This window comes from Glycine soja, chromosome 11, assembly GCF_004193775.1.
Source record: "Glycine soja cultivar W05 chromosome 11, ASM419377v2, whole genome shotgun sequence".
Classification (NCBI taxonomy): domain Eukaryota; kingdom Viridiplantae; phylum Streptophyta; class Magnoliopsida; order Fabales; family Fabaceae; genus Glycine; species Glycine soja.
Window position 1 is genome coordinate 3,505,530 of NC_041012.1, and position 15,943 is coordinate 3,521,472.

The following is a 15,943-nucleotide window of genomic DNA, read 5'->3' on the forward strand; positions in this document are numbered from 1 at the left end:
CTTAATTATATTAATGGTACAGAGAATTACTTTGTTTAACTAATTAAATGTCGACTGGCTTAAATATCGTCCAAAATGTGGTGTGATTTTTTCTGTTTCAAAAAAAAAGTGAGAGAACAGATTTAAAATTCTTAATTCAATGGTACAAATTATCTGTATAATTGAAGTGAAGGTTAAGAGAAAAAGTAACTAAAAGCAATAATTATTGCTATTTTATACTGTAATTTTTCTACGAGTAACTAAATTCATCTAGAGGCATATATATAGTTTATTTATGATTTATATAATTTCATTATTAATATATATATGACTTTCAATACAGACCAACATGTGCTCAAAAACATGCTGACTAGTAAAGAATCTAGATGCTCTAATTAGAGAATGAACAACTTGATTCGTTTGTATGATGAGATAAGTTGTAAACATTTTTTAAGAATAAAACCAAACTCAGAAACATTAGAACCATTTCCTGATAAGCAGTCCGTGACATATTTGCAATCCAATTCAAAGTCCAAAACATTCTGCATATTGAGTTCACGAATCCATGAGAGAGATTCATAAAGAGCAATAGATTCAGCTTCATGCACAAGAGGGTTGCCATGCTTTAATATAGTTTATTTAAGATTTAACTATTAATACTTTCATTTTCTATTGTTCCTAGATTGAAAAAGTAATGTGTATGTAAAGAATAAATATTGATTATTAATTTTTTATGAATAGTTAAAATTAAAATATATGTTTCTAATAAAAATTATATATAACCAGCGCGTAATAATTAATGAGACAATTTTATGAGTGTATTTCCCTAAAAAAGAAGATATTCAAATTTTCATTCCTTCTGATTATACAATATCAAAATAAAATTATTCAAGCATAGCACTAAAGGTGTTTCCATTTCACTAACCTCTATTTTTGTTTACAAATTAAATGTGGATAAAATGTCTTTTAAGGTAATTTTCTTTCATATAAATCATAATATATGTGTTTTTTTAATTTATACGTACAGCCGAAGAATTACTTGATATTTGCAACAAATCAGCATCCTTTAGATATTTACAGAAATTTCCCGTAACGATACCCGTAGGCAAATTGAGCTAATTTATACCTTACTACCGTTTACGATTATTACAAATAGTAATCCAATTATTTAAATAATTGGGCTACAATTATTCTCTAGAATTTATCATCATGATGATATAGAAATTATATATAAGGGACAGGATCACGAGCAGTTAATAACTGTAGAAAATCATAATCTGAGAAAAATAAGCATGTTACACATGGACAGTTTGACAAATTAGTGTGAAGTGGATGAGAAAGAAGGAGCTCCATTTCCAGGGAAAAGTTAATTTAATTAACATCTTTACACTCTTAAGATGATTAATCTAAGAAGGGTGAATGATATGAGACAATGTTTATGTGCTGATGGTGCTAAATGTTCTGGTTATTCTTCACTTCTTACTTCATAATCTTGTCATCCTCATCTCAAGTGACGAGTCAAGAACACGAGGCAATTACACCAATTCTTTTCACGTGAGGCATTCGCGCACGGTTTTGACTTTAGACTTTTCTTGAGCCGCTTTCAGGGGTATAGTCCACTATAGTAGTTTTTTTTGTATCTCTTTGTTGGACCCCCTCGGTTCAAATCATTTGTCGTTTTAAATATTTTAAAATATTTATATATAACAATATTTCTCAGATGGGATTTGCTTTGTGAGACCGCGGAATCTAAAGGCTAATAAGTTACCATGTAATTGAAAGGCAAGATCAAAATATTTCTTGTTTAGTTTGGATTTCAATTTTTCAGGTGTAACTCAAGACCAGAAACTCTTACGGATTTCTATTTCTAAAATCATATTGACTCGTTGACCAAAATCAACACCATTCTTCCACCTGATACTCTTGTTCTCACCCTTAACTAATAATAAAAAATGTTTAGGGGTAAATAGTATTTATATTGAATTTTATTAATGCACAATTCAAATGCTTTTAAAAAAAACAATCTAGGAATGGGAAATATCCTTTCTAAAGTTAAAAGTCAAATAGCCTTACAGTGATTAAAAGAAATGATGAAATATTAGATCAGAGATTTTACATGTGTTTGTGAACATTGAATAATTGGGAGTGTTATGGTACAGTAGATTCTAATGGTATTATTTTTTAAGCTTGTGTGAAGTTGAACGGATTGTTTTTTAAGAAGTTATTGCAGTATAATATTATAGATCTCGTTGAAATATCATGAATTTGCAGAAAATGTTGTATCACAAAAGTTAAAGAAAATTCTACGATTTCTTATTTACGGATTTTCATAATTTTAATTAATACTATTTGGTTGACAGGATTTTTATAAATTACATTTGAGTTATCTTATTCGAAAACGAAATTCATTTTAAAAATTATATTCTTCAAATATTGTAAAAAGTTATTATAGACTGATTACTTAAATCGATCTAACCTTTGATTTCATTTAGCGTAATCTTGTTTGTTTCTAGAACTTTAATCGTGCTTAGCCTGTACCGTGTTTGGTTATGTGCATATTTGATTTTGAGTTTAAATTGTTGCGGCACGGGTTATTCAATGGATAAAATCTAAATAAAAATAAAAGCAAAGGTTTTCATCCTCTTACAAAAATATTTTTTGCTTCAAAAGTCATTTCTCATCGCATTTTCAAAAGTCATTAATACCACCAAACTTAAATATTCCAATAACCATAGGTATGCTTGTGATCACTTGTTTCTTCAAAGAATTAGAGAGATTTAGCATCATCTTATAAACGTTTGGGGATTTAGAAACCTATGCTCGTTATTAAATACAGTTTCACTAATGAAATTATCACCGAGCAACCAGGTCCACTCCATTCGATATCTTTACACTCTCAACTAAAGATTTGGACTACTGCAGAGTGCAGATGCAGTTGGGCCAGAAACGTGTATAACTTGTCGTAAAAGAAAAAAAATAACAGAAAAATGAGGTCTTGATTACCTTCAGTCCTTTACTAATATCCCCTGCCCCTCATTTTTTCACAGGAAGATACCGTATTACCGTCAGTTATATGTACGCTGAAACTTAATGTGCATATCTACCAAAAAGATAAAGATGCACACATTTTTATTTACATTTATATTTCATTTGAAAAGTAGGTATTCTATAGATTATGAGTTTAAGCTTCATGTTCATCTTGACTCCCTCTACAAGGATGAGCTATTCAATGACCCGATTCTAACATCATTTAGTATTCAAAATTTTAAGTGTGCCTTTAGTTTTGATTTTAATAGATGAATTTTAATTATTTAGTATAACTAAAACATGTGCGCAAATTTATCTCAAACACATTTGACATTAAATGGGTGTTTGATTGGACGGGCGTCAACTCTGAAGCTAGAAATACTAGCTTGATTGTCATTTTTTCAATTTGGAGGTGGATTTGCTACAAAACGTGGATCATTGACTTAACCAAACACTATAAATGTTTATAGCAATTACAAAAATTGGTTTTGATTGATATCCAAACAGGGGTAAGACTCTGACTATCCTTTGGTTTCAAAAATGCGTTTTGAAGGCAAGCAAAGTACTGGGGGGAGAAAGTCACTTGTGTTCTTGTTGTGGATTGCATTTAATTGGCAACTTTTGTTCTCTGGCTAAGAGTTCAATCAACAACTTTTTAAACAACTTTTGTATGACAAAGGTTGTACAACCATAATAAAGGAGAATCTACTCATCCGTTCACCAATTTTTTTAAAGAAGGTACCTATTTTGATTAAACAATACAAATTCTTCATAAAAGATGTTACTTGCATCACTTTGATATAAATTTACGAAGAACAGTTACCTGTTTCGATTAGACTTTTTGTTTATACAAATGGATTGTGGAAGGAATAAGCTCCCTGGGGTCAGCTGAATTACTAAAAAATTGGCTTTAAAATTCAATTTGTTATATAAGTAATTTTCAAGAATCAAATTATTCACTTACCGTGCGCTTTGTATCTAAACAAATAGTCACCTTGATATAACAGTGACCAGATACTGATCCTAAGTTATCAATCTTAATTGCATTTTTTTCATCAAATAAATCTTAATTGCACTTACCCTTAAGCGTGCGTCTATGACTACAAAAGCAACAACATTGCGTGGCTATTTTTTTAGGGTGTGGCTTTATTCGTGCATAGTAAGACTGTTTGCGTGGGCAATAGACTTAGACGAGGCTGTTTTCTGATTTGTAGGTATTCCTAAAGCCAAACTGCAATTCAACGTACCTATTCAGTGAAAGCTAAGCTTTCTTATATTTCTTTTTCAATCAACCAGTGATTCAGTGAGTAGTAATATTGAGTCTTGTACTCAAATCCTACCACAAAAGGATAAATGAAAGTGTGCACTCACCCGGATGGCTCTAGTCATCCATAAATTACTGTAAAACTTGGCACATCTGGTGAAGTAGTACACCTGCCATCTCTCTACTATTTCACTCTGTTCCCTTCCCTGATAGGTCAGTTCCATTGCAGCAAACCAATAATAATGCATACAAAAGAATTAATAAGATAGACATCACAAAATTAGAAGTTGAATTGAACTGCAGAATTAACATGAAAAATTGCTTCCATTGTACACATAAAAATTGACGGTCACAGGCTCTCCAGTCTCTCTACCCGTTTGAGATCAAAAAGCAAAATTCCCAGTATTTTTTAATGAAAAATTGGAGGCCTCTAAAAGATCCAGAGGGGAAGAAGATACAACAAAAAAGGCACGGAGCAGAGCAACTCCTCAACAATTACAATTGAAATTGCATGCTCCTCCATCATCGCAGTGTGATCACTCCTAAGAAGTATCTTTTATCCAACAACAGCATGATTTCTACATCCATATATAATAACCCCAAAGCAGTATAAAAAATTTCAGTATCTTCTTAATGGGGCTTATTGAAAATAAATATTGGACAAAAAGTAACCCGCAGAAGTAGACCGCACTGAAAGCAAGGGTGTGTCAATGTCCACATTATGATTCTTCTTCATTCAAATCAATTGTTGGAATCAAAATACTAAAGGTATATACAGGAGAGAGACTTGCACCTCAACCCCATGATCATTGTCTTGGGGTTTATTAGAGTTCGGTGGTCTTGAGATGCAACTGATCTTTACTACTCTTGCCCCACAAATTTACAAATTGTTGGCACCACCAGATTGATATAGTCCATGATCATTGGATGGTTCTGGTAAGCTTGCACTTGGAAAGAAAGATAGTATCTGAATAATTTAAACTACACAGCTTCAAAAGCTCAGCAGACTGCTGTTTCAATATAGGATTGCAACCACTCTGAATCACGAGTAGGAGTTTCGCAGCAAGCCCTGCATCAACCGCAATCGACGAGCACTCTTCAGGTGAAAGCTTACACACAGACCATAGAATTGACAAAGCATACTGAGTGCAGTTTTCTGAGATCCTCATCAACAGTTTCACCATGATGGGTATGGTGTTAGAGCAATCCTTCAAAGCCACTCTACCTTCAGGGACCGAAGCCAACGCATCCAAAACACAAAGGGCCAATTCCAAACAATCAGGCTCCATGCCAGACAACAATTCAACCAACTGAGAAACAGCCCCAATGCTCACAAGCAAATTCCTAACTTCCTTATGCAAACAAATTGTTCTGAGGAGACTCAGCCCAGGACACACTCCATTGTTGTGCCTCTTATCCTTAACAAGCCTCATCAACCCAACCAAGAGGCTATGGCTCAAGATAACCTCGGATCGAAAATCCTTCTCCTCAATCAACGATTCAATCAACCGCGTGCAATTGATCTTCGTCTCAATGGAACCCTCATTCAAGATGTCCACCATTAAGGAAACCTTGGCAGGCTGCAAGAGATTCTTCCTAGATTCCGAATCAAGTGTCAAAGTCACAAGAATACCAATAACCTCAGAGCCAACAGCATGGGAAGTAAAAGGACCAAGCAAAGAAGATACAACAGAAACTCCACCTTCATCAATGACAGTCTTGCGTGCAGTGGCATGGGAAGCCACTAATTGGTGAAGCTCCTTGAGGGCCTGAACCCGAGCCTGACTCTTCACCTTCTTCAGTGTCTCAAGAAGTTCAGAAGCCCTTCCTTGAACATCCTCTGACCTCTTCTTCATGAGCAAGTACTTCTGCGAGAACCACATGTGTATGAGCCTGTAAAGGGTGGTGTTTGGAGTGACGGAATCATCCCAGAGCTCCTGCATCGTGGTGGGGCAGGTGAAGTGTCCCAAGTTGAACCATTTAAGAATGTTGGACCTCTCGTAGGTTTGGCCTGTGCAGAGGGTAACAGGGTCTTGCATTGGTTCCAATGAGATTGGGCAAATGAACACACTCGGCACTTCACATAACTCAAGCTCCTCAATCATCTTCCCCAGATCCACCTTCTCACCAACCCCACCTCCCAGGACGCCGCCCTCCACGCCGCCCAAAACGCCGTCTTTCACGGCGGTGTCCAGATCTAGAATCTGGCCGTCGCCACCACCCTCGTACCCGGCAACCAAGTCCTTCCGACAAGGCTGAAACATCGGCATTTTCGAAACCCCTATTGAGAAAAACACACAAAAATGCAAGGCAGAGAGAGAGAGAAAGGGGAGGAAACCAAGAACACAAACCCCTCTAAGATCAGTGCAACGAGAAAGAGAAGAAGTGAGTATTGAAGGGAAAAGAGAGGGGTTTACTGTGGAAATTTGCTTTATTTGTGGTAAAAAAGAAATAATAATGAGCATCACATCTCACACTCACATCATGAACATATAATCGAGCTTCACTCACTTGGTGCTGGGAGCTTCAAAAGGGGGATGTTAAATCAAGCAAACAATAAAGACCCCAAAAAAGAATCTAGACCAATCAAAGACCAAACAGGGTGGACCACTACGACTACGACTACTTCAAACAAACTAAAAATCAATGGCAGCAGAAAAAAAAAACCTGACAAACAAACAGTTGAAGAAAATGGGTGGGTGGGTTGGAGAGAAATAATTGAGTAGAGGCAGATCAGAGAATGATGGTGGAAAACAGCAAGGCTTGGAAGTTAAAAGAGGAGGAGAATGAGATGGTGAAACAAAAGGACCATACCAACTGGGCTACACAGTGGGAAGAGAAGAATTGAACAAGTAGTAGCACACAAAACCCATCCCTCTCTCTCTCTCTCTCTCTCTCTGCTGCCAAACGCTCCGAGCCTCTTCTTTTCGGGCACTTCCCAAACTGTGCAAAAATGATTAAATAATTCCATGTTTTACATTAATTAATGGGTTACTCTTTTGTTTTCTTTTAGTAATTTTTACATTACCGGGAAAGTACGGGTTATAGCCAAAGCGGTCTCGACCCGAGCACCATACGTGCACTCATCTAATGTGTCGCCGTTAACTCCCCCTTTTCTTACTTTACTACACTTTATAACAATAATAATAGCTATAATTATAAATACGATTTGCGAAGGTCTCTATCGTTATCATGTACGTATACCAAATGAAAATTACGCTAATATCCCTTTTAATCATTCATCTCGTCGCCTAATAGATAATTTTATTTTTCTCACTATCCTTTTTTGCTTTCGTTCACACCCGAAAGTTATTTCCCTTTTTATTTCTCATTTTTCATTGTGTATAGCGTTGTTATTATTCATTTTCAGTTTTTTCATTGTTTTTTTTTTGTACATTAATTGCTATTCAGCAAGAGTTTATGTTATTACTACCGTAGTGGTTGTAAATACGTGTACACTATAAATGAAAAAATTTAATGCAATTAAATTAAATAAATTCATAAATGATGTCATTATATTTATCTTACACACAGGTAAAAACTTTCATAGCATGAATGAATGGTTTGGTTTGATTTAGAAAAGGTAGTTGGAGAGCGTAAAATCTAGAACAAACATTTTTCTTTGGCCATTTCAACAAAAAAAAAAAAGTCAAACAAATAATCATTTCATTCATGTGTATAGAATTAAAAATTTTACAGTAATGATATATTGAAAGTATTAAATATTATATTTTTTAGTAAAATTTATATCAAAATATAATGTTATATATAGTCTTTCTTTCCTGTGGGATGGGGTACATTGGTCATTGAAGAGTGTAAATAAAGAAATACAACTAGTTTAGGTAGCAGGAGGCAAGAAAGGCAATGGAGTTTCCCAAAAGTCCAGGGAAAACCCCACGAGACGAATGAATAACCGGTGCGGCCCACGATGGGTCCAATGTAATAAACTAAATACTTTTTAACTAAGATAAATAGCGGGCCCCTCTAATCTCTATGACAAACACAAATAATAAAAAAGAGTGTTCAATGGCACGTCTCGTTTTAGCAAATCGAATATCTTATATTGATGCTTTTTTATTTCACAAAAGAAAACTACTACTGTATGAATTTATGCTTTATAAAAATAGAAAAACGACAATTCTTGGTCACCAAAAAACCCAAACATGGATTTAGAATTATAAAAACCGGAGTGAGAGAGCGACCAAAAGGGTTGCTTCTGTTATCTTAAGGGTAAAATGCCAGCAAAGCATTGGACTGTGACAGTTTTTGCTTTGACTGCTCGCATCGGTTTGCTTATCAGCTCTTTGTGTTTGACTACCTTTGCCAATGTGAATGGCCAGTGCAGTTCAGTCACACACACGCTTTCTCTCTCCTTTTCTTGTTTCACCCTTTACCTTTCGTTGAATATGGTGCCGAGAGTAGTGTTATGTGTACAGACTGGATGGATCTTTATAGGTTGGATTCAATTCTTTACTATAGTTGGAGTTGGGACTTGGAAGTACAGATATTTTTCTAATTATGTTATTATTAATTTATTTTGAATGGGCTTCGATCTAGAGGTGAGGAAAGCTTGGTGATGTGAGTGCAATTTCAATTTTAAAATCCAAGGTCATAGAAATAGACCAAATCTATTATCGGGGATTCAACTTTCAGACACTGTGGGAGTCACATGATCTAGGACAACAATATTTTTATAATGCACCGTGTCACATGATCCACTTAGTCACTTAATTATGGAGTACATAACAGCCATTGCGAGGATCACTATTCTCTTATTCAATACTATCAGCATTTTTAGACTACGGAGATTAACAACACTCGCCCCATTATATTAAATGTTGCTTTTTACCTTGGATAATCTTTTATTTTAAGGATCGGATATTCTTCCACCCTACCCCCAACGTATATTGTCCTTGGTTATTCATTTCTTTACATGTCTGGTTCCAACAGGATTTTTGTATCTGATTAATTCCAATTTGCAAAACCCTCTTATTCCTCAGCTTGTCATAAAGTTAAATTTTGATGTATTGTATATGAACCTAATATATAGTGATCAGCCAATAGGAATATCAATCACATAGACTGAGCCCATTTAGAATGCTCCCAGTCTTTGCATCCTGAGACTGCGCATCTACATGTGAGAATGCAGATAATAATAAATAAATAAATGAGAGGCTATATGTGAGAATGGCACAATTCAAACACATTGATTTAAGTATAATTAAATATATAATAATAAAATAATATTATTTTAATTTTATCTAAAATAAATGACGATGATAATAATAGTAATAAAGAAAATTGAAATAGTAACAATATTATAATATCTATTAATAATAATGATAATGATAATAATAATAATAATAACAATGATTTCAATAATAATCGTGATAATAATAAAAGTGACATCAACAATAATACATAATTTTATAACATTAAAAATTAAATTTTATTTATAAACATTGTTATTGATAACTTATAACATTTACTATTCAAAATTAAATATAAAACCAAGTCAAGTTTTTCATCACATTTAAATGCAACAACAGTATTATTAACAATTAAAATTAAATAAACATAATTGACATAAATATTTTTTTATAGAATAATTGATGCAAGTATTAATCATCATGATATTTTGTTTGAATTGTACAGTTATAATATCGAGTTAATTTAATTAAATGTTTTTCCATTTAAATGATTTTTTTTATCAATTTATCTAGTTTTAAACCATTTCAACAGGTTTTATATCGATCAAACTCACAATTATGTATACTATTTTTTTTTTTTACTGGATGGTGTATCCTATTTTGAAAAAGTACAACTATTTTTTATAGAATTCTTATCAATAAGGTCCAAATAGTGAAGATTTAGATGTTTATATATATGAGGTCATAAATCTAAATCTCATTATCTCTATTATGTACCAAAAATCATATCACCATGCGAAAATAAATTTTTTAATTATAATATAACTCCAAGAGTGATAAAAGTTTATTGAATAAATATTGAACTGTACTGTTTATCCAAATATGTCGTCAAACGTACCAAATCCATTATCTTTCTGGCTAATATTAAGTCCTCGTTGTCCTACGACTTGACCAATGAGTTGTACTTCCATCTTATTTACCATGTAAAGCGAAAACTAAGAAAGGATGGTGTAATATGTAGATGATGAAATCGCGAATAAAGTTCGATTATTAATCGCGTGTATTGGAAAATATTCAAATAAAAATATATATTATTTTTTTAATTTGGGAAGCGATTATTTTTAATTGCAAGCAAATACTCAATGCACAGAGAAATAATAATAATGCACGCAGATTATTGTTATTATTATTAAATATTAATATTAATAGTTCTATAATAATGAGAGAAAGAGAAGATTACGTGAATGAATTCTTCCGACATCACAAGCGTGTGACATTTATCACAGCTCACAGAAAGTCCAGCGGCATCTCATTCGAAAGTCTAAACTCTAAACTATCAATGCCTAGTACAGTTATTCGTTAACAAATTTAAAGCATTAAATTTGTATAAGAGTTATATCAATATTTCAAGTGTCATCTGTCTTTTATTTATTTGTGGGTATCCAAAATAATATTAAAAAATTTATAACAATTCATGTATTTTTACTCATCCAATTTAACTAAATTTTCTTGACACAAATATTTCTTAATATAAGGATGCGGATGAACATATAAGAATTTTTTTTTTTGGGGGGGGGGGGGGGGGGGATACAAGAGATAAAGAGAAACAAACTAAACCCTAGCATGAGGATAGGTTTTAATGTACATATTTTAATTAACTCAGTTTTCAATGTTACTACTATTATGTTACTCTGCCTCATTCTATGTCCGTAAAGATTAATGTTCTACCCCAAAACTAGCGTGTGTTTAAATCAAGTTATTCTAAAAAATATTTTGTTGCTTCTTAAAATATATAAAAATATAAACTATTTTTATAATTTAAGCCTTCTCAGCTACATGCCTAAATAAAATATGCACAAAATTTCAATTTGTATTATCAGCTTTGGACGCGAAGTCATACATAAATAAGTACTTGAGAATTGAGCCTTGCGTTAATCTGCCAATTGTAAAATATCAAACCAGAGTGCACAGAACACTAAAAAAAACTGGAGCTTGCCACTTATGAATTATTTGAAAGAATTTTAAAGTGGACTCTAGACTCAATTACAAGCGGCTGTTACTCAAGTTGTTTCCTGCACTCTTTCTAGAATGTTTATTTTACATTTCGAATTGATCATTCTGAAAGCCATTAAGGAGGTGCAGAAAGTAATAGCCTTTTGAAGCACATGCATGTTGGTTATTGAATTAGGCCCAAAAAAGATTGGTCGTAATTGAGGCCCAAAATAATTATACAAATTATTTATTTTGTGCTGGCCAAAAACTTATAAATTATTATGTGTGCCCCCGCGTGTCTTCCTAATAAGTAATGAGTGAATACATATTTTGTCCCAACTCGCAAGCACTGGCAATCTAGCATGTTACGTTCAACAAAAATATAACAAAAGAGAGGTCCCATATATGGAGTGTTCCAGCAGCGACGGGATCAGTTTGGGATTTGACTTCTTTGCTGTCTTTCTTCATGTTGTCTCTGTGCCATTAAAATAACAATGTACAACAATCGTGTTAATATTTAATGGTGACATTAAATTTTAAAAATCATGAAATCTATATGATTTTATTGGGACAACACAGGGACAACATGAGAAGGAACAATAGAGAAGTCAAATCCATCCGTTTGCATTTTTTGAAGTGTTTGTGGTGTGTGAATTGTTTAGAAGTGATTCTTCTAAACACTGACGAGGGCAACATCGTGTGCATGCTGTGGATAATTTAAAAAGAATGAAAAGAAATTATATTACCACAATACGGAGGTATAAATAACAATTGAACAAGAGGGCCCAAAATCAACAATACACAGGGCAACATCGCGTGCATGCTGTGGATACATGCTGAGTGTCTTGGGCTGTATTCTTTTTGCTTACCAGCTTACCACCATTCTGACACCCCCCGATATATGAAGAGCAAATGAATATAGATTTAACATTTTGTTTGTTTGCAAGGAAAGAAAGAAAAATAATTGCTTATAAGGGTCAGAGTTTGGTAAATTAATAAAGTGAAAATAATTGTGAAATTTAGTTAAAATAACTACTAGATTTCACTACTTTACATTTCTATCCTCTCATTTTTAGTGTTTTAAATTTCAGTTGGACCAGTTGTCCAGTCTCTTCAATGGATCAAAATGTTAGAACAAATCTCTTTTAACCTGTGATATTACAAACTACAAAGAAACACAGGTTATTAATAAAATGCGGAAATTACAGATCAAAACATACCTCCAGCCATTGCTATGAAGAGTTTCTTGTTTTGGTTCTTCCAAGCTCTCTCTCTTCCACTCTCTAGATGGTGTATAAGACTGAATTCGAAGGGATGAGCTCAGGGACCAAATTCATGTGCTTATATAGGCATTCTACCATCAAGAATGCATTTACCAGCCATTACCACTCATTATTGGCTGTTACAATTCATTATTGGCCATTATCATCCATTAACAGCCATTCAATTTGGCTTTCAAAACTGATGAGCGTTACAAAATTTCAAAATGTTATGACCATGAATTATTACATTCTCCCACTTGGTCCAAACATTTTGACTTAATGCTCAATCTTCTTAAGAAATGAATATATGAATCATAGTGATAGTTCCTCTTATAACGAGTAATATCATCTATGTATTACAATATACTCAATTTCCCAAGCAGTATACTTAAAGTGGTAATAAAACTTCATGAATAAACCCAATGTTTATTCTTGGTCCAAAACATAATTTTTCTCAAATAAATCAATGTGCACCAAAATATGAGAAAATATCATAATATAAAAGTTTCAATTTTTACATATATGTATACAATCATAAATTGGAACCAAGTCCCATTCTTTCTACATGATCCTTAAATTTAAACGGTGGCATGCCTTTAGTTAAAGGATCAGCGATCATCAACTCAGTGCTTATATGCTCAATGACCACTTTCTTGTCTTTTACTCTTTCTCTAATGGCTAAGTACTTAATGTCGATGTGCTTACTTCGACTTCCACTTTTGTTATTCTTAGCCATAAAGACAGCAGCTGAGTTATCGCAAAAAATTCTTAAAGGCCTTGAAATAGTATCAATTATCTTCAGCCCAGAAATGAAACTTTTAAGCCATACACCATGTGATGTAGCCTCAAAACAAGAGACAAACTCAGCTTCCATGGTAGAAGTAGCAGTCAAAGACTGCTTAACACTCCTCCATGAAATAGCTCCACCAGCCATCATGAAAATGTACCCAGATGTTGATCTACGAGAGTCAACACAACCAGCAAAGTCTGAGTCTGAATAACCAATCACATCTAGATTGTCTGTCTGTCTATACATAAGCATGTAATCTTTGGTCCCTTGAAGGTACCTCAACACTTTCTTAGCAGCTCTCCAGTGGTCAATACCTGGATTACTCTGATATCTTCCTAACATTCCAACTGCAAAAGCAATGTCAGGCCTTGTGCATACTTGAGCATACATGAGGCTTCCAACAACTGAAGCATAAGGAATGTTTTTCATTTGTTCCCTCTCAAAGTCATTCTTTGGACATTGGTTCAAATTAAACCTATCACCCTTCACAATGGGAGCAACACTTGGTGAACAATCTTTCATCCGAAATCTCTCTAGAATTTTGTTAATATAGGTTTCCTGTGATAGACCCAAAATACCTCGAGATCTATCTCTATGAATCTTAATGCCGATGACATAAGATGCATCACCCATATCCTTCATGTCAAAATTCTTAGAGAGAAATTGTTTCACCTCATGTAGCAAACCCCGATCATTGGCTGCAAGTAAAATATCATCTACATATAAAACAAGAAAGCATATTTTACTCCCACTAACCTTGTGGTATATGCATTGATCCATGGGATTTTCATCAAAACCAAATGAATAAATTATCCCATGAAACTTAAGGTACCACTGACGAGAAGCTTGTTTTAAACCATATATAGATTTATTAAGCTTGCAAACCAAATGCTCACCACTATTAGAGGAGAAACCTTCAGGTTGTTTCATATAAACCTCCTCCTCTAAATCACCATTAAGAAAAGCTGTTTTCACATCCATTTGTTGCAACTCAAGGTCAAAATGAGCAACTAATGCCAAGATTATACGAAGAGAATCTTTCTTAGATACTGGAGAAAAAGTCTCTTTGTAATCTATTCCTTCCTTTTGAGTAAATCCCTTAGCAACAAGTCTTGCCTTGTATCTCTCAATGTTGCCTAATGAATCCTTTTTGGTCTTAAAGACCCATTTACATCCAATGGTCTTCGCCCCATTAGGCAACTCTACAAGGTTCCAAACTTTGTTACTCTGCATGGAACTCATCTCATCCTTCATGGCATCATACCATAAATTTGACTCTTTACAACTCATGGCTTGATCAAAAGTTTCAGGATCATTTTCAGCTCCAATATTATAGTCAGATTCTTGCAAATATACAATATAATCACTAGGAATAGCTGATTTTCTTACTCTAGTAGACCTCCTTAATGTTGCATCAACATTTTCTTGGGGATCATGTTGTTCAACTGGTTGTTCATCATTTTCATGAATTTGATGATCAACTTGATCTACTAGATTATCAACAACAGTTTGTGGAATGCCAATCATGTGTTGTTCATCATCCCTTTGAACTTGAGGGGTATGAATTACAACCAATCTTTCATTTGACGTGGAAGGTTGAGATTCTATATAATCAATTTCAGAACCTAAGTCCCTCAATTGATCACTCCCACTGATCAAATCATTTTCAATAAATTTGGCATTTCTTGATTCCACAATCCTAGTAATATGATGTGGACAATAAAACCTATAACCTTTAGACCTTTCGGCATATCCAATGAAATACCCACTAATGGTCCTCGGGTCAAGTTTCTTCTCTTGTGGGTTATATATTCTCACCTCAGACGGACAACCCCAAACGCGCATATGTTTCAAACTCGGTTTCCAACCTTTAAATAACTCAAAAGGTGTCTTTGGGACAGCCTTGGTTGGAACACGATTTAATATATACGCTGCCGTCTTTAGTGCTTCAGCCCACAAGGATTTAGGAAGATTGGAGTTGCTAAGCATACTCCGCACCATGTCCAATAATGTTCGGTTCCTTCTTTCTGCCACACCATTCTGATTTGGAGAACCAGGCATAGTGTATTGGGCAACAATCCCATGTTCTTGAAGGAACTTTGCAAAGGGACCAGGTGCTTGTCCATTCTCAGTATACCTGCCATAGTATTCTCCACCTCTATCTGATCTCACTATTTTTATTTGCTTGCCACATTGGTTCTCAACTTCAGCCTTAAAGACTTTGAAGGCATCCAATGCTTCGTATTTGTTATGAAGCAAATAAACATTCATATATCGTGAATAATCATCTATAAAGGTGATAAAATATTTCTGACCATGTGCATCCATATCTGGACAACAAATATCAGTATGAATTATTTCTAATATGCTTGAACTCCTATTAGCACCTTTCTTAGACATGTTGGTCTGCTTACCCTTAATGCAGTCCATACAAGTCTTAAAGTCAGCAAAATCTAGAGTATTGAGTACCCCATCTTTC

The 15,943-nt window shown here is 34.0% G+C and overlaps 1 protein-coding gene across 1 annotated transcript; it reads right to left on the bottom strand.

Moving 5' to 3' along the window:
- Window positions 1-4,542: 4,542 nt before the first annotated feature.
- Window positions 4,543-7,224, bottom strand: LOC114377446 (U-box domain-containing protein 30-like). The gene has a single exon (XM_028335956.1). It carries the CDS (start codon window positions 6,733-6,735, stop codon window positions 5,191-5,193), a length of 1,545 nt encoding a protein of 514 aa, XP_028191757.1. The 5' UTR covers window positions 6,736-7,224; the 3' UTR covers window positions 4,543-5,190.
- Window positions 7,225-15,943: the final 8,719 nt, after the last annotated feature.